The sequence below is a fragment of the Hordeum vulgare genome, chromosome 4H (assembly GCF_904849725.1).
Source record: "Hordeum vulgare subsp. vulgare chromosome 4H, MorexV3_pseudomolecules_assembly, whole genome shotgun sequence".
In the NCBI taxonomy this organism is placed as follows: Eukaryota; Viridiplantae; Streptophyta; class Magnoliopsida; order Poales; family Poaceae; genus Hordeum; species Hordeum vulgare.
The window spans coordinates 6,318,194-6,336,053 of record NC_058521.1 but is presented as its reverse complement, the minus strand read 5'-3'; the positions used below and the strand labels follow the sequence as shown (position 1 = coordinate 6,336,053).

The 17,860-nt window shown below is 45.9% G+C and overlaps 1 protein-coding gene across 2 annotated transcripts; it reads right to left on the bottom strand.

Annotated features, from left to right (window-relative positions):
* Positions 1 to 12,837: 12,837 nt before the first annotated feature.
* Positions 12,838 to 16,459, bottom strand: LOC123447018 (protein WHAT'S THIS FACTOR 1 homolog, chloroplastic-like). Of its 2 annotated transcripts, XR_006631463.1 has the most exons (3): positions 16,163 to 16,459; positions 14,267 to 15,605; positions 12,838 to 13,152 (listed from the first exon to the last, which is right to left on the bottom strand). XR_006631463.1 is itself a non-coding variant. In XM_045123571.1 (2 exons), exon 2 carries the CDS (start codon positions 15,522 to 15,524, stop codon positions 14,376 to 14,378), a length of 1,149 nt encoding a protein of 382 aa, XP_044979506.1. In that variant the 5' UTR covers positions 15,525 to 15,605; positions 16,163 to 16,459; the 3' UTR covers positions 13,917 to 14,375. The 2 variants fall into 2 exon arrangements, 1 of the variants encoding a protein (XP_044979506.1); XM_045123571.1 differs by lacking the exon at positions 12,838 to 13,152 and having other exon boundaries at positions 13,917 to 15,605.
* Positions 16,460 to 17,860: the final 1,401 nt, after the last annotated feature.

The window sequence follows — 17,860 nt, the reverse complement described above, 5'->3', positions numbered from 1 at the left end:
ACGATTTGGAAATAGATAGTTATCAGCACCGAATACAATTAATTAACTACCAAAAATGATTCAATAGATTTTTTGATACGGATTGCACTTAGAAGATCATCCAATTAAGGATGCCACTTTCATAGCCCTTCCTAATTTTCCTTTCATACAGAGTGGTTAGCATACCTGGTGTCATATCGGTTGGCTCAATTTTCATGCCACCAATAGTCACACACATCGACAAATATGTACCAATTAGTGGGTGCATTTTGTCTCAAGCTCCCTTTGCCTAAATGGAAATGTTGCCGACTAAACTAAATATTATCTCAACATGTCAATATCATCGACATGTAGAATTAGACACCGATTTGACACCCGGGGGCCACACGGTATTGCCATGCAATATGTATACCCGGATGCTTGCCATCGTTTTCTCGGTTGCCTTTTGGGCTCCTCGAGGTGTCATGGTTGCGAGAGACCGTAAGGTCCATGAACATTTGTCCTATTCAACGCAAATGCTTGTGATTCACCTGCCTTTTTAATCGCACAACTGGCAAAAAGATAATTGTGATATGGTTAAACGTCAGCCATCACCCTATCGACATGTGTGTGTGGTGTCCATGGTCACTCATGGTAGCATGACTTTTTCTTCTGGTGTGTCCACTTCTCCCCCGTCAGCCCCATTAGTGTGATTCCTCCATTTATCTGAAGTACTAGAAAAATAAATTAAAAGGCGGGGCGGGCATAAAGGATCCGGTGCTAACTTCTATCGGAAAAGCTCTTGTCCGGCCCAAGATTTTTCAGTGGTCATACATGTCATTTGGTGGTTGCTTGGATGCATCGGTTAGCTGCTAAAATGATGGTATCTCCTTCCTCGTTTGTTTTTCGAATTCTGAATGATGATGTGGTACCCCCGACTATCACCTCAGACAATTTGGAGATGGATAGTTATAAACACCAAATACAATCAACCATTAAAAAAATTGAAACCTTTTCTCTTCAAGGGTTCCTTCTTCCAATGGAAAATACTACAAGATCATCCAATTAAGAACATTCCCTTCATAGTCCTTTGTGATCTTCCTTTCATGCAGAGTGGTTAGCACACCATGTGTCATATTGGCTGTCTTCCATTTTCATATTAATACCTAGTACTCCTTCCGTCCCAAAATAAGTGTCGTTGATCTAGTATAAAATTTATACTAACCTAGTACAAATTTTACGACACTTATTTTGGGACGGAGGGAGTATAATGCATCAAACATGACACCCTTAGGTGGCCTCCCCGCTCAGAAAAGGAAAAAAAAAATACTAAGCAAAGTGTATCACAACCAAGGAAAATAAAAGGAAAGGTTTTTCTAATCGGTTTTGCTATTTTCCACGTACTTGATTTTTTTGTTTTGCCTGCCACTTTTTCTAGTTCATCCCGATCTCGTCGGAGAAGAAGCAACCCAACTATCTATCTTAGGGGGAAGAAGCACCACCATTATCTATCTTAGGGGTGGAGGGTGCATGGGATTGTCGGAGTTGTTCACAGGTGATGCCGGGCTTAGAGGGATGGCTGGGGCGGTGGCCAGCAATGACAGTGGGGGAGGTTGATGGGAGTGCGGAGCGGTGAGGCAGTGCATGGTAGCACCCACTGGCCGTGTAAGGTGGAGGCAGGTGGATGGGGCGGGGTAGGTTGCGGGGGAGTAGGAACCATCGTACGGGAGGAAGAAGATTGTTAGGAAGAAGACGAACATGTCGCGACATGATCGTGGCTGTTGGATATTTGATCTGATGGCCATGAAAGAAAGTGATTGATGGATTTTTTTTTCTCAGGTACCTGTTAAATATACGGTCCCTTCTTTTATCACAATGAAATTAAACATGTCCATTCCCAACTCACAAATGAGGGCTAGAAGTTTCCTTTCATGGTCCTTCCTAATTTTCCTTTCACGCATAATGGTTAGCACACCTCGTGCCATATTGCATGACTTTCATTTTCATACCAATAGCCATACACATCAACAAATAGGCATTAATAAGTGAGTGTATTTTATCTCCGGCTTCCTTTGCCGAAGTGGAAACGTTGTCGACTAAAATAAATATATTAGCATGTCAATATCATCAACAAATATGCTAGCATGTCAATATCATCAACACATGAGCACACGGTATTACCACACAATACATATACCCGGATGCATGCCATCATTTTCCCGTTGCCTTTCGGGTTCTTCTAGGTGTCACGGTTGTGAGAGACCACATGGTCCATGCACATTTGTCCTGATGCTTGTGATTTGCCGCCCCTTTAATCGCACAACCAGCAACAAGATAACCAAGGCATGGTTAACCGTCAACCATCACCCTATCGCTATGTACGTGTGTGTGTGCAATCACTCATGGTAGCAAGACTTTTTCTTCTCGCGTGTCCATTTCTCGCCCGTCAACCTCAGAGCGTGATTCCTTCATTTATCTGGAGTGGTAGCGAAATAAATTAAAAGGCAAGGGAGGCATAAAGGAGGAGCCAGTGCTAACTGCTAATGAAAAGGCTCTTGTCCCTCTCAAGATTTTTTAGTGGTCATACGTGTGGTTTTGTGGTTGGTTGGATGCATGGGGTTAGCTGCCAAGGCTGGGTTATTCTAGCTTAGTGTGCAACTGGCTTTGTGGATTCGGCCATATGTAGATAGAAAAGAGAAGGTGGAGAGGAGTTAGCCTGAATTAAGTTTGCAAAATCTTCAAAAGGAATCTGTTCGTAAGCAAATGACGCCTTAGACAAGGACACTCCTTTTAAAATAGATATTTGGCCAGTAAAAAATATTATAGAAATGTTTTTCATGAAAAAAATTCCAATTATACAGTTTTTGCACTAATCCAAACTTTTACAAGTTATTAGCTAAAGTTTGAAAAGTTAGGTCGCATGTTTTTGAGGAAGTCATAATCTTTTAGGAACGAGAGGCTTTGCAATTCAGCACCTACCTGCGTTTATCAGTTTTTTTTTTTCCGGAGAGAGGTCTTTGCATGGAAAATGGGACAATTAATTACGCCATTCGACCAGTCGATCGAAAGCTAAGCGGTTGCAGGTGAATGGAATTTCACAAACGAAAAATTCACCTAACATGCATTGGTATCGGTGGCTTTTCTCAGCAAGCGTCACATCGAAACCTAATGCAATTAGAAGGGGCCATTTTCTATTTTCAGTCGAAAGGTGAATGTATGGGTGGAATGGAAGGAAAGAGACGGGAACATCGTTTGACGATAGAAAAGGTTGATGGGCGGAATTTTTGCTCCACGAAAAGCAAGAGATATCTGTTGTTCCTGCTAGTTCCTACAACATGGTACTCACACACATCTCATGCTATAACCACTTGATCTAGCCTTTGGTTTAGTATACGTGCTACACAAATGGCATAGGTAGCTTCTACACCACCACCACCACCACCACAGGGAACCTAATTTGTTCCTCCATAAAAGCCGATTAATAAGTGACCAAGGGACAGACAAGACCCAGCAAAGATGGCAAAGATTTGTTCTCCTGGATGTATGCTACGATAGCTAGCCTTTTTGGACTAGTGATCGAGCTAGCAGCTAGCGTTGGTGCATGCGTATGCATGGGGGGCTATAGAAAGCTAGAGATTATCTCAAAGTTTATATATCAACCATGCGCTCAATGTGGCAGAAGCAGATCAGGCTGCTTTGTGATAAAATGTCTCAGTGCCCTGTGTTTTCTTTTCTTTCTCTGTTGTACACTGTCTTAATGCCCCGTGACTGTGAATTAACCAGTATGCTTTTCTCTCTCTCTCTCTCTCGAAAATGAATTGTGAAGTAAACTGAATGAAATGAGGGTTAACCCCCCCCCCCCCCCCCCCCCCACACACACACACACAAAAAAAAAAAACTTGTGCTTTAAGGTTATCATATCATATCATATCATATCATGTCATGTCATGGTCAATCATCTCGATGTGAAGGCCGTACGGCTACGCGGCAGCATCCATCAATCAATCGTTGTAGCTACGTACTGTCCCCATTGCCTCCACTTTTGCCAATGGAATCGCTTCTGCTTTCCAGCGTTTTGCCATGGGAGATGTGACAAGGAATCGGGATAACGAAAGAACAAGAGAGAGAGAGAGAGAGAGAGAGAGAGAGAGAGAGGGGAACAATAATCTAGAGAGGCTGAGACTAAAAGCCATTGCCGATCTTGCACTCAGCATGTGTAGATAGACGGTAGCCTAGCAGACACGTAGTGGCACAGCACGTATAGGTGATTGTGACGGCATGTCCTCCTCAATTTCGCAAACAAAATCCCGTGGCTCCATTATTGTTCCCATCGACCCTAACCGTATTATCCATCCATCCGCTTCCTCCCCCACTTCCATGATATGGTGCTAGAAAAAAGGAAGAGAACTCGTCGCGATAACCTAATCGATGGAGGACGACGATGCAAGGAAAACGAAGTTCGATAAGACCAGGAAATGCATGTTGGCAAAAGAGAGGTTATAAACAAAAGAGAGCTAGCTAGATACAAGGAGCAGCTAGCAGATCTGACTCGGCCGGGCGGGAAAGTGGTCGTGGAGATCGATCACTGGATTGATCGTTCATGTACTAGGGATAGCTTCCTCGCAGAAGCCAAGAATCATCGATGAAATAATAATTCTAGGGGTTTTTGCTTTATGATTTGTGCCCGTCCGTGCGTGCATGCTCTCCACGCCAAGGGGCGGCTCGCGATTTGGCATCGTCAGACTAGGACGTGTTATTCGTGTCCTGATCACGCGCCTCTTTCGTTCTTCCTTTACCAGAAAGGCTCACGCATCGTGCCTCGTCGGAAAGAAGTGGGAGCCAAGTGGTGAGTTGGATGGCTAGCTACCTTCCCCGATATACCGTAGTCTCGGATCCCGTTCGCCATCTTTTCACTTCGTCTCAAAAATGACTCTACTTTATACTGACCTTAATACAAAATCAAGTCATTTTTTGGGTCACTTATTTTGAAACGGAAGGAGTAATAATTGTCGCTGTTTTAGTAGTACAACTTTCGATACGATCGGAGGGAATACCACTTCAGTCTCACTCCTTTTTTTTTCTCGCGTTGATGTCCGTTGGTTCGACGGGCGAAATGTAGCCGCAAGTTTGGTGGGACCCTTGTGATAAGGAACACACGATTCAAAAGTCGTACGCTAAGGTTAGGTTGGTTGTCTCCCCCGCGTCGTCTCCCCAAGCAAGGCGGCCGAGGGCTCCTCCCCTTCCCCTCTTCCAGCGCTCTCCCCTCTCCCTCCTCCCCCCTCCCCCCTCCCCGCCGTCGCCAGCGCGCGTTGTCGGGCCCAGCCCGCATGGCGCAAGCGGCGGCGGGTCTACCTTTCCCCCCGCGCGCGGTGCCCCTGTTCAGGCGGTGGCGGCTGGCAGCGGTGTGGCCCATTGTAGGCGATGCCACGGTGGCTCTCGACGCGGCGGAACAACCGTTGGTCGTGGGGCGGCGCGGTGGTGCTTGCGGCCGGCGGCGCCCGCCAGGCCCAGATCTGGGCTTTCGGGCCCCATCTAGGTTTGGGCGGGTCGGTGGCTCTGCGCTCGACGGTGCTGTCCCCTGGTGGTGGGGCGAGGCGGCGGCGGTCTGGGGCGGTCGGTTGATGAGTTGCAGCCCGGGGATAGGGACTGTCCGGGCCCATGTGGGCCCGAACGGGCCGTAGGGCCGGGCAAATCCTCGTCGTCGCGTCCGGTCGGCTCCGCGTTGGCGGTGGAGGTTGTCCCCTCCCTCCGATCGAGTTGTGGCCGCTCCCGTGGCCGTTGTCTTCTTTCCTCCAAGCCTCGTGTTGGCAGCTCTAGTGAGACGACGAGGGTCGTCCGGTAATCATGGTAGCACAGACTGGTGGGCGGATGAGTGGGTGGTGCACGACGAAGTGTCTGGGGTGGTGGTGGTGGTGATTGCGGATCGGGAGAAATCCCTGGCGGCTTGCCCGGCACCAACGCGGTGGTGCCTGTGGGCGCAGCCAGTCCTTCCTGAAGGGCGTCGGGGATATCCCTCCTCCACTACCCTCCGCGTACCGGGGGAAACCCTAAGACTTGTTCGGGCAATAACGACGGCATCATCGCATTCCTTCTTGAAGGTGTTGTTTGGTGCGCGACGCTTCAGAATGCTAGGATGTGGTGGTACTTCTCCGAAGGGTGCAGCGATTGCCGGTCTTCTTCTCCTTGTCAATCTGTCAATGTCGGCATTTGTTTCTTTTTTCTTTTTTTATTTTTCTTTTGGGCTTGTTTGTGCTGTCGCTTCAGCGAAGCTGGATGTATCGGTTGGTTGCTTTGTAATACAAAGCGGAGGAAAACCCCTTTTTCGTCGTGTGAACGATATCCTGTGCCGAGCTAGCTGACCTGGCCTCCATGCATGGCCTGGAGCTGGACGGAGGAACAGATTGGGAGTTCTCGTCCGTCCGGCGGGCGGCCATGGCGGCGTCTTCGTCGTCGTCGTACATGTATGTATGTGCAGCAGTCCCGTTGCACCGCTGGTTGGTCCTCACGTATGGCTCACGCACAGCAGCACGGGGATAGATAGATAGATGCATGGATGGATATAGTTGGGAACGAGATGGGCCAGCACGCAGGCACAACGTCGAGATCGTTGCATGCATGCGGATGAACTTCGGCTTGAGCGGCCCGGCTGTTGGTGCGTACGTGCGCAGCCACCGGTGGCGTCACCTCGGACCAGATGAGAAGATAGTAAAAGGCATGCATCGATCGATAGCGTCCCGAGGAGAGAGCTTGCCCTCCATGGCTTTGGATGCGATGATGCATGGCCTCTTGTGGTGCGGTGCGGCAACCTCCATCGCAAAAGCCAAAAAGGAGGTCTGCTCTATGGTGGTGGTGGTGGTGCCGACAGGAAAGGATGATGGTGCATGCCAGGTCCAGGATGCCGCCGGCTGTTGGCGTCAGTCAGGCTCGGGTCACGACACCAAGGGCAGCGAACAGACTTCCTTGACCCGGAGATATGCGTACCACGTCGACGTCCATCGATAATGCCAGCGGTCAGCAATTTTGCACGGTACAGAACGCACATCCAAGATGAAGAAGAAGAAGAACATGAGCCCCATGGAAAGAATGCGGTGCAGAAAGATTAGGGAGGGAACAAACGCATGGCAGGCAATCCAACCGCAAACACATATATACCTCCGGGAAACATACGTTCGTTGGCAGAAAGACGTGGCTTTCGTCGACCAGCACAGGACAAGGGAGGCAATGCATTCACAAGTCACTGCACATGTATATATGCTCTAGAGTTGAAGAAAAGAGCCAGTGAGCCCACACCCAATAAGGCATGCAGGCGTATGAGTATGGTGATTGTAATGTGGCCACAGCCCACCCAGAAGCTATCTATCTAAATGCCGACCTAAACTGATTATTGACTGACCATGCACGGCCGGCCTGTGATGATGACCTAAATTAAACGTGGGATGATTCATCTCCCTCTCCAGGGTGCTCGTGCTCAGTCGCATCGATCCACACGGAATAAAATCGTCGTCGTTTCTACGGCTAGAATAACCAGTCTCCTTACCCGGTGACATGGTGGCACAGATAAAGAAAGATCATGTAGAAATCGGATGCAGACAGCCCCCCCCCCCCCCCCCCCCCCCCTCAATAACATGCCAAAGATTGCGAGATCTCAACCAACCAAACCACACCATGGAAATGGATGGACCCCTACGCCTCCTCCACGCACGCACGCATTGCTTTCTTCAGATGAGACCAAGCATAAAAATGACCTGCTGCTACTAGAGTAGATAGAGGCTACATATGATGGGCGGGCGGGAGTAGGAAGAAACGAGACTCCAGCACGATGCTGATAGACAGACCTTCCAAATGTCTGTCCGGGGCGATGGAGATGGCCGAGCGAGCGAGCGAGCGGGTCCTGGTGTTCAAACCAGGATTTCTTTGCTCGCTGCTAAGCGCCGATTCGCTCGTTCGAGCGATCGAAAAGAGATTGTTTGTTCCGCGACGTAAATGGGGCGCTTTGTTCGTCGGACTCCTAACGGATAGACACCGGGGCGGACGATGATGGAAACAGGGGGTGGCGTCGACTGCCCACGCTAATCGCGACGTTCGACCAGCAAAGACAATTCAGAGGACCATCTCAATGCCAAGTTTGCTAAAGTTTGAAGACCTACTACACCCAAGAGTATAAAAGGGAAGATTCACCCCACTGTGAAAGCTAAGAAGCAATGGAGGCATCCGTCAGAAATGGAGAGGCCAATGATGTTACTGAACCAATAAGCTGCAACAAGCTGGAACTCTGCCTAATCCGGCAAATAATATAGGATTTAGGTCGAAATCTGGCGGCAACTATGTAGTATTATGAGAATCAAAGTGAAAGACAGGTAAATAAGTAATAGTAAAGATGGTGGTAGCTTCCTAAAGTCAAGGCAGGGTCCGGAGAAAGAAAGAGACAGCAAAACCATGCAGCAAGCGCAACCAAAGCCAAGTTCTTGAAGCAAGCAGTGACAGATCATGGATTTTGTGCAACTTGCCAACTTAGAAAAGGCAGGAGGCCCTAGCCACACACAAAAGTTGTTTATGGGGCGCGCAATGCTGCTCAGGGACATGGACAACAGGCAAGCAAAGACTGGTGTACAAGAAATACGCATCAATTTGGAAGGTGACTGAAGGGCAGGGAAAGCATGTGATGTTGGTGGCCAATAATAGAGCCCATAAAGTATATTAAGAGAGGTTCAGAGTGCAAGTTGTGGAAATAAATAACATGGTTTAGAAAGAAGGCTATTACAGAGGAGGGAGAGAGAAATCATGCTTACCAGGAGAAGAAGACCGAACATGATCAGAAAAGGGCGGGCGGGCGGGCGTCCGTCCGGTCTCCATCTGTTGTATTTGCATGACTTTTTCTGGGTAAGCCATCCTAGGCTAACAGACACTAACACCCAACCAAATCTAGCTTTCAGACAGTGCATCTGACCAGGCTCATGACCACCATCATAGGTGCTGTGCTCCATTAGTGTTTGCAGAATCTGGTCCCAATCACTGCTCCTGTTCATGCTCTTCACTTTCAGGGGTTATAATTGAGCCTCCATGCGTCCACACCGTGCATAAGAATTTTGTCGGTCATTCTCTACTTGGCACATGCTCATCTGATTCGATTGCACTGAGAGCAATGTTTGGCGTTGGAGTTAAGTATATATGCATGCGAAGACATCATTCTTTGTTGGCAACCACTTCAATGCAGGAATATATTACGCTAAAAAAATGCAGGAATATATCACAAGGTACTCAAGATAGCCTGAAAGGGATCCAAAGCTGCCCATGAATAGCCTTTTGCGGGTTATATCGATTGGCGTAACAAACCGGCAAAGCTCTGCGCGCTTAGAAACCGATCCGGAATCAACCGTAAGCAGTGTTTCCCCAATTTTGCCGGTCATTATTCAGGGCTGAACAAGCACCTAGCCTACAGGCTTTCAGAGGATGACATCGCTCAGCCCTTGCTCAATCCATCAAAGCACAACGTTGTATTGTCTCTGTACTTTAACTGGTGCACAGCGTATTGATTTCCACACTAATGCACAATTTTGTCGGTCCTTTACTTAGCAGATGCTCATCTGATTCGATCCCACTGACAGCCATGTCTGGCGTTGGAGCTAAGTATATATGCATCTCCCACCAAGAATATCATTCCATGTTGAACTTGACAACCACTTCAATGCAGGAATACCAGAGCGTACTCAAGACAGTCTGAAAGGGATTCAAACCTGCCCATGAATAGCCCGTTGCGGGTATATATAGATTGGCGTAGCAAACCGGTAAAGGTTTGCGTGCTCCGAATCCAGTCCGTGATCAACGGTGGTAGGCAGTGTTTCCCCACTTTCGCTGGTAGGGCTAAACAAGCACCTGACCTACAGCCTTTTGGAGGACGCCATTGTTCAGCCATCACAATTACACAGACTGCTGTGCAGCATATTGATTTTGACACAAAGCTGAATTACACAGAGACAACATATCAGTACCAGAAACTCTGCTACTGAATAATCTAGCTACATCAAGCCCATGCTACAAAGACTGACCTTGATGGCTGGATTGCAATATTTGTACAGAGATATTAACAAGAGAAGAAAGATTTCGTGTCAGCTTGCTGCATATATAGCTGTTCCTGCTGGATAAAATTCCTATAGTAACTGGTAGGCCATCTTCGCTTGTAGTTGACCCTCTGTGAACTCCATCTGCTGAACAACTGCCAGTGTACATGACAAAGATGAGTGGAGTGAGGACTATAATCCCATGCGCGATGGTCTCGCTTAATAGAAATGGGGCAATCTGCAGCAAAAAGGTGTTGTGACTGTCAAAACGCACAGACTGTGGTGGTGTAATCATGAGCTATCACAGTATACACCTTAGCAGGGCATCTCAGTGGGTAGATGAGCTAACCACGTTGTACTGTGACTTGTGGTTTGGCGATGAGGTAAACACGGAATGATTCATTTCCCTCTTCAGATGCTCGTGCCGAGACTCATCGACATGGAATAAAATCGTTTCTTGGGTACTGGGCTAGAATAATCTCCCCTCAATACGTCTTTACTACCTGGTGACGTGATATTGATAAAGAATGATCAGGAAGAGACATGCAAACAAAGAGGTTGGATTGGATTGGATGCAGAGGAGAGGAGGGGCAGGCACCCTCAAATACATGCCGAGATTGCGAAATCTGAACCAACCAAATCACACATGGCTAGGCTACGCCTCCACGTATACATCAATGCACACACACATTACTTTCTTCAGACGAGACAAGTATAAAAATGACCTGCTGCTAGAGTCAGTAGATTGGCTATGCACCGAGTGGGAAGAAACAGGACACCAGCATGATGCTGATAGATAGATGGTCCAAACGTCTGTCCAGGGCGATGTAGATGGCCGAGCATTCATTCAAGCAATCGAAAGAGATTGTTTCGCAACGTAAATCGGATGCTTCTTTGTCGGACTCCCAATGGATAGACACCAGGCAGATGATGATGGAAGCATGGGGTATTGGGGTGGTATTGACTGGCCACGCAAATTGCGACGTTCGACCAGCAAAGAGACGTTGTCGAACGGCGTGATTCAGAGAAGCTTCTCAAAGCCAAGTCCATTAAAGATCGTTCAGAAACCTACTATACGCAGGAGTAGAAAAGGGAAGATGCACCCACCGTAAGAGCTGAGAACTGGAACTCTACCTAATTCGGCAAGTAAAGTAAGATTTTAGGCCGAAATCTAGAGGTAACTATGAGAATCAAAGTGAAAGACAAGTAGAGATGGTGGTAGCTTCCTAAAGTCAAGGCAGGGACCGGAGAAAGAGACAGCAAAACCATGCAAGCAACCAAAGCCAGTTCCTGAAGCAGTGATGGCTCCTGGATTTTGTGGAAGTTGCCAACTTAAAAAAGGCAGGCACTAGCCACACACACAAGTTGTTTATGGAGCGCGCAATGCTACTCGGGGACAGGGACAGGGACATGGACAGGCAAGCAAAGACTGGTGTACAAGAAAGAAGCATCAATTGGAAATCCAGATGGGTCAACAGAGGCTGAAGGTGACTGAAAGGCAAGTAAATCATGTGCTGTTGGTGGCCAATAATAGACCCCAAAAGAAAAGCATTAGGAGAGGTTCAGAGTGCAAGTTGTGTAAATCAAATCGTTTGGAAACGCTTACCAAACAGGATCAGAAAAGGGCGGGGGGGGGGGGGGGGGGGGGGGGGGGGCTCCGGTCTCCATCCGCTGTAGTAGTTGCTTGACTTTTTCTGGGTAAGCCACTAGCACCCATCCAAATCTAGCTTTCAGTGCATCTGACCACCATCATAGGTGCTCCCCTTAGTGTCTGCAGAATCTGGCCCCAATCGCCTCTCATGTTCATGCTCTTCACTTTCAGGGGCTATATAATTAAGCAGCGGCCAGTTGGCCTCCCCCATCTCCTCCATGCGTCCACACCAATGCACAATTTTGTCGGTCCTTCTTTACTCGGCATATGTTCATTTGGTTTGATCCCACTGAGAACCATGTTTAGCGTTGGAGTTAAGTATATATGCATCCCCCACCACTTGCTCAAGATAGCCTGAAAGGGATTCAAACCTGTCCATGAACAGCCTGTTGCGGATATCGATTGGCGTAGCAAACCGGTAAAGCTTCACGTGCTTAGAATCCAGTCCGAGATGAACGGTAAGCAGTGTTTCCCAGTTTCGCTGGTAGGGCTAAACAAGCACCTGAGCTACAGCCTTTTGGAGGATACCATTGTTCAGCCATTGCTCCATCCATCAAAGCACTCCATTGCATTGTCTCTGTACTTTTTGACTGGTGAACAGGGTATTGACTTTGACAAAAAGCTACATTGCACAGAAACAATATCAGTACCAGAGGCTCTGCTACAGAATAATCTAGCAACATCAAACCCATGCTACAAAGACTGACCCTGATTGCTGGGTTGCAATATTTGTACTGAGATATTAACAAGAGAAGAAAGATTTCATGTCAGCTTGCTGCATATATAGCTGTTCCTGCTGGATAAAATTCCTATAGTAACTGGTAGGCCATCTTACTGAACAATTGCCAGTGTATACATTACAAAGATGCGTTAAGTGAGGACTATAATCCCATCCGCGTTGGTCTCACTTTAGCAGAAATGGAGCAGTCTGCAGCAAAAAAAGTGCTGTGACTGTCAAAATGCACAGACTGGTGGTGTAATCATGAACTGTCACAGTATAAACCTGAGCAAGACTTTATTTTCTTCTGAAGCAAGGAAATAGACCTGATCTTCCTTCTCCTCATAAGTGTCGCAAAGGGCACATGGTGAATGTGGTAATGCAACTTGAGTAGTTGAATGTGGAACCAAAAGTTGCGTATACATGTTACAGCTATCTAAGACGACTCGTAGTTGTTTGAAAACATAATCAGCATGTGAGTTAAACATTGCAGTATTTCACATTTCTCAGATACAAAAATAAGAGAGCTATCCAAATGACCATGGAGAAAATCCATTATCTAAAACAAATAAACTTCAAATAACAGTGCAAAGACATATCTCAGGCGTTCAACACATGTTTCGACATGCTCACTGATTGGATCAAATTTTGCATGCACCACAAGGGATATTCTTACTAGTCGCTTCACAGAAACAACAGGTCCATAACAAAGCACTGATTTATGTTCTTCACAGAATTTTAATCCTCGTAAACAAGCAATTTAACATCTGAAATACATAAGATGTTAAGAAAAGAAAAAACTAATCAGGATCACATCTCAATCATACGGAACACATTATGTTAATAAAGTCGATAATAATAAAACTAATAGTGTAGGAAGACATAAAAAAGGACAGTATCTACCCAGAGCAAGCCTATGAATCCAGATGCCTATAATAATATTGGTTCCAATTCACAATCGATCAATTTATATCTAGCAAGATGTGCAATTACATGTGAAGTCATTCCTCGTTCTTAGGCATCTCAAACATCCTCTAGGGATGCCCTGCTACTATGCAGTAAACAGGCCACCTAAATATATAAATAACTAGAATGATACTACCCAAGTCCAATGCAGATAACTGAAGTCCTTAGCGACACGAGCATCAAGACACAATCACATACAATGGACGTAGATAATCATTGCCAACAAACTCAGAAATTAGCAGACCAATCGATGTGCTAAATCAACAGGAAAAATTAATTATTGACAGCATCTGGAGCATTTACAGGTGCTTTCTGTCCGTTAATGGATGCGGAAACAACAAAACAAGAACTGATTGAGATGCCAGCTTGTTAATGTGCTAAAACCATTACCAACAGTCAGTTCATGCAAGGAATGATAATGCTGGTAACGAATTAAAACACCCAACCAACCAAGAGAATCTAGTGGTATGACTGTGTGACTGAGACAGTTTGCACTGCAGAACTCTCTAAAAATAAGTTGCAGAACAGTAACAAATATCCTTCTGCAAGCAGAATCACATGACACTGGGTGAATAACAGAGTTTCAGATAAATGAGTGTCTGACTATTGTTTATGAGCCAAACATAGAAAGCCATCCAAGTAGGAGAAACAAATTCAACATTACATATTTTAGTTCAAAGCAGACCCGATACTGCCGGGAATTATAAGCTACACAATTGGAGTTAATCCTCTCAAATCCCTCAACCTAACCCCTACATTTCAACTGAACCTGTGACCTCCGTACAAACATGTACTTCTCATCAGCTGCAACATGATTCCTAGGCAGGCTTCATAGTTGAAGATGTGATGTTGGTGTTTACAGTTCTATCTTTTAACAGCCAAGGTGCAAAAACATCCATGGTACAGAGGACTTACATAGTTTGTTGTGAGCAAATGGGCTCATGTGAGCACCAAGCAATCAACTAAGAAGGCGCACCAGCCAGACACATCATGGTTTTGCTTCTCATGTAAATCAATACTCGAGCTATACTGCCAGTGGAGTATTCAAGTCAGAGCATGGTCGTCCAATTAAAGAGGAAAACTGATCATGGAATTTCAGCAGAGGGCACTTCTCAATGAGATTAGTATCATCGTAGGCCTCCTTGAGAAAGACGGTACTTCTTGCTCCCTTGTTAGTGATGTAGAAGATCCCATGATTTTTTATCAAACAAAGGAGTAGCTTGCATGGCAGCCTGTACTCGTTATGGAAGACTTCTAGCTTATCAGATGTCAGTCGCTTCTGCATTGTCAAGCTTAAGACCTCATGTAGAACAGCAACAGACCGCTTCCGGGCCTGTGGAGTTGCAGGCTCCACTCGCCTAGCATTCAAATAAGGTGAAGGAAATGCCATCTTCTGCCACCTGACCACCTCCTCAAGGTACTTCCGGTTGGGCCTAAATCCGGCTGGATACTTCAACTTGAAGGCAAAAGGACCAAGCATATTGCCATCTTTAGGAACCCCTCTGTACTCCATTTGGAAATCATCGAAGTTCAATTTTTCTTCTCGTGCTGTACCTGCTAGTGAAGAATCCCAACTCTCCAAACACAGATGGTCCAATCCTCTCACATCACGGATCGAAAAAAAATCAGGGTAACTAGGAATCAACTTGTCCTTGAAGTTCTTTGGTAGACCCAATTCATGTTGGATGAGCTCAATCTTCTCTAAAGGGATCTGGCAGTCCATGGACATCATTAACAGCTTCCTAAGATTTCTTACCAAGATAGGTTCCATTAGCTCCTGTGCTTGGATCTCCTCGCCAGAAATATTTCTGGCCTTCTCAGTAAGCGTGACAGCAATGGGTTCACGCGATGTACTTCCACCAGAGACACGGAAGATATTGGGGTGGCGCTCGATAAGTGCAACAAAGTTCCATTTTTGGACAAAGCCAACCTCCTTTTCAAGGTCACGTACAAGTAGTGAACCTGTCTTTTGGGCCAAGATGAGCTCACGGAGACGGAGGAGGAGCGCGGGCTTCTTTTGGAGGTCCATGGCCTTGTCGAGTCCAGGCTCGCGGTGATAAAGCTTCTTCTTCGGACGGCGTCCATGGCCAGCAGAGAATGAGGACATTTCCTTGCATTGTATCAAGGAAAGCGATCTGGTAATGCAAGATAAATGTTCTGCCAATCTTCTCATGAAATTTACGTCTTAGAAGCAATTCTGTGTAGGCACCTCAGGTCCCGAGCAATCAGGAGTGCAGAAAGTGTACTTCAAATTCTGCAAAAAATAAAAGGGACAGAATATCCAAGCAATTTTAAACAACATAAGCTTTACAACTAAGGAATAAAATTCATGGTACCAAAAGCCTGTATCTCAAGTCTCAACTCTCAACAATTCCCATTTCAGAAGAACAACTCATAGCAGCAGTGGCACCTCGAACAATACAGACATCACACGCATAGCATGAAATTGACCAAAAGAGCAATATAAATACCTTAATTAAGTCTCGCAGCGTTAGAGTTCACTAAATATGTTTGAAATTTGCAGGTATTATGCCCTATTATTATTATTTTTTGCAAATATTACAACACAACCAGTTGACAAGGTGAGATAGCCTTACACAGGAATAAAAGACAACGTGAGGAGAAATCTACAGCGCTAAACTACTTTACGCTTTCGCATCGCCGTAAAAGCATCAGCTCTCTCAGTAAATGTCACCAAGCTAGTAGGCTTCACTGGACTGATTGCAGAAAATACTCCAGTACCAACTACGAGTAAGACTGAACTGAGAGAGTACTGTACTTTTAATTCCTGCAATCACACTGGTTACCTACCTCGAGCAGCCGAGTCGATCTCGATGCACCGGCAGCGTTGAGAGGTCGCGCTCAGGTCCTCAGGACGTCACGTCACCGAGCGGAGCTCGCCGGCGGCAGTGGCATGGACAAGACTGAAGATTGCTCGTGCTCGGAGGTCGCCGAGCTCGGAGTCGGGCGGTGCCGCGGTCCGCGGCCGTGCGAGAGTGCTCTACGGGGGAAGGGGAGGCGGGGGGCGGAGGTGGGTCGCCGGGGCGGCCGGGTCAGGTGTGGAGGCGGCGGCGTTTTGGTTCATTCGATGCCTCGATGGCTCGATCTCGATGGAACAGGACGACAGCACCGGTGATGGGCTGGATCAGCCAGCCCGGTCTGGGTAGGCCGCCACAAACTCCACAAATATTCTACGGCAGGACTATATCTCGCCCATACCGACAGATCTCTGCTCTCGCCTCTACCGCACGTTTTTTTTTAAGCCACTATATAGCGGCGCCGCATGAGTGCGGCGGTTTTTTGCCATGCAGCTAATACATCAGCTTGACATCAGCAAAGATTTTTTTAATGTTGAATTTTCAAAAAAAAAAATGATCTCTTAAACTATATAAATTCAATTGACGATCCGTTTTCACCGTTAGCTTTCTCGCAACGAGATCATCAAAACTAGATCCCATGTCGACCTATTTTAACAACTTTTTTTTCATCAATAGTTGCCAAATTACTATTATTTACTCACTTCATTCGTTTTTATAAGACGTTTCAGAGAGCTTGCTTTGCACTAATTTAGGCAGTGTCTGAATGTTTAAAACGTATTATAAAAGTGAACAGAGGGAGTACATGTTAGATTATGAGACACTTAATAGCCATGTTCAATTGACTTAGTTGTCAACTTGACAACCGTGTACATAGATTTTTGGCAAGTACGCTTGCTTAAACCCGATGACCGTGTTTGACAAATGATTGTTGTCTTGTAGCAATTTTTATTATACATGATATAAACACATGTCATAGGTTTGGTTTGCCAATTTAAATATATCAACCTGTCATATTTACATACAACTTTGCTAAAAAATATTTTATGTGGTTGCTAGTTTAACTCTGCTGACATGTCATATTTACCAATAATTACCAAAAAAACATTTGTTGTGGTCCTCGGTTTTAAATATGCCGAGTTGACATATTTCTACATGTTATCGTCCTAAAAATGTTGCTTGTACTTGCCCGTTCGATTTATGTCGAGATGTCATATTTATACGCAATTTCTAAAAAATATGATGATTAAATTATTTTTTATCAGACAAGTAAGTACTTACTAATATGACAAGTAAGTGCAAGAAATGTGATAAGTATGAAAAAAACAAAATTATCGAAACATATCGACATGGGATCTAGTTTTAAAGATTTCGTCGAAACAAAATCAACAGCGAAAACGGATCATCGATCGAATTAATGATTTATAAGATAAAACTTTTTGAGTTTTGATCATTTAAAATAAATTGGGTGACATCATTGCATGCATGCATGCATGACAAAAAAAGGTACAATTTTTTTTGCTGTCAGATGTGGTGTGAGCCGCCCCATCGAAAAGCCGCGATGCGGCATGTGTAGATTAGATTTTCCTTTTTTTGTTAAAATAAACCTCTGCTGCAAGGTTAGTACACCGGAAATGTACTGGAAAGGCCAAACGCACAGGCGCATGACCAACTGGACCGGCCCATCTCCCTC

What these genes read in the sequence shown, in the direction of transcription:
- LOC123447018 (XM_045123571.1), bottom strand. Translation starts at nt 15,524, where the DNA reads ATGAGAAGATTGGCAGAACATTTATCTTGCATTACCAGATCGCTTTCC.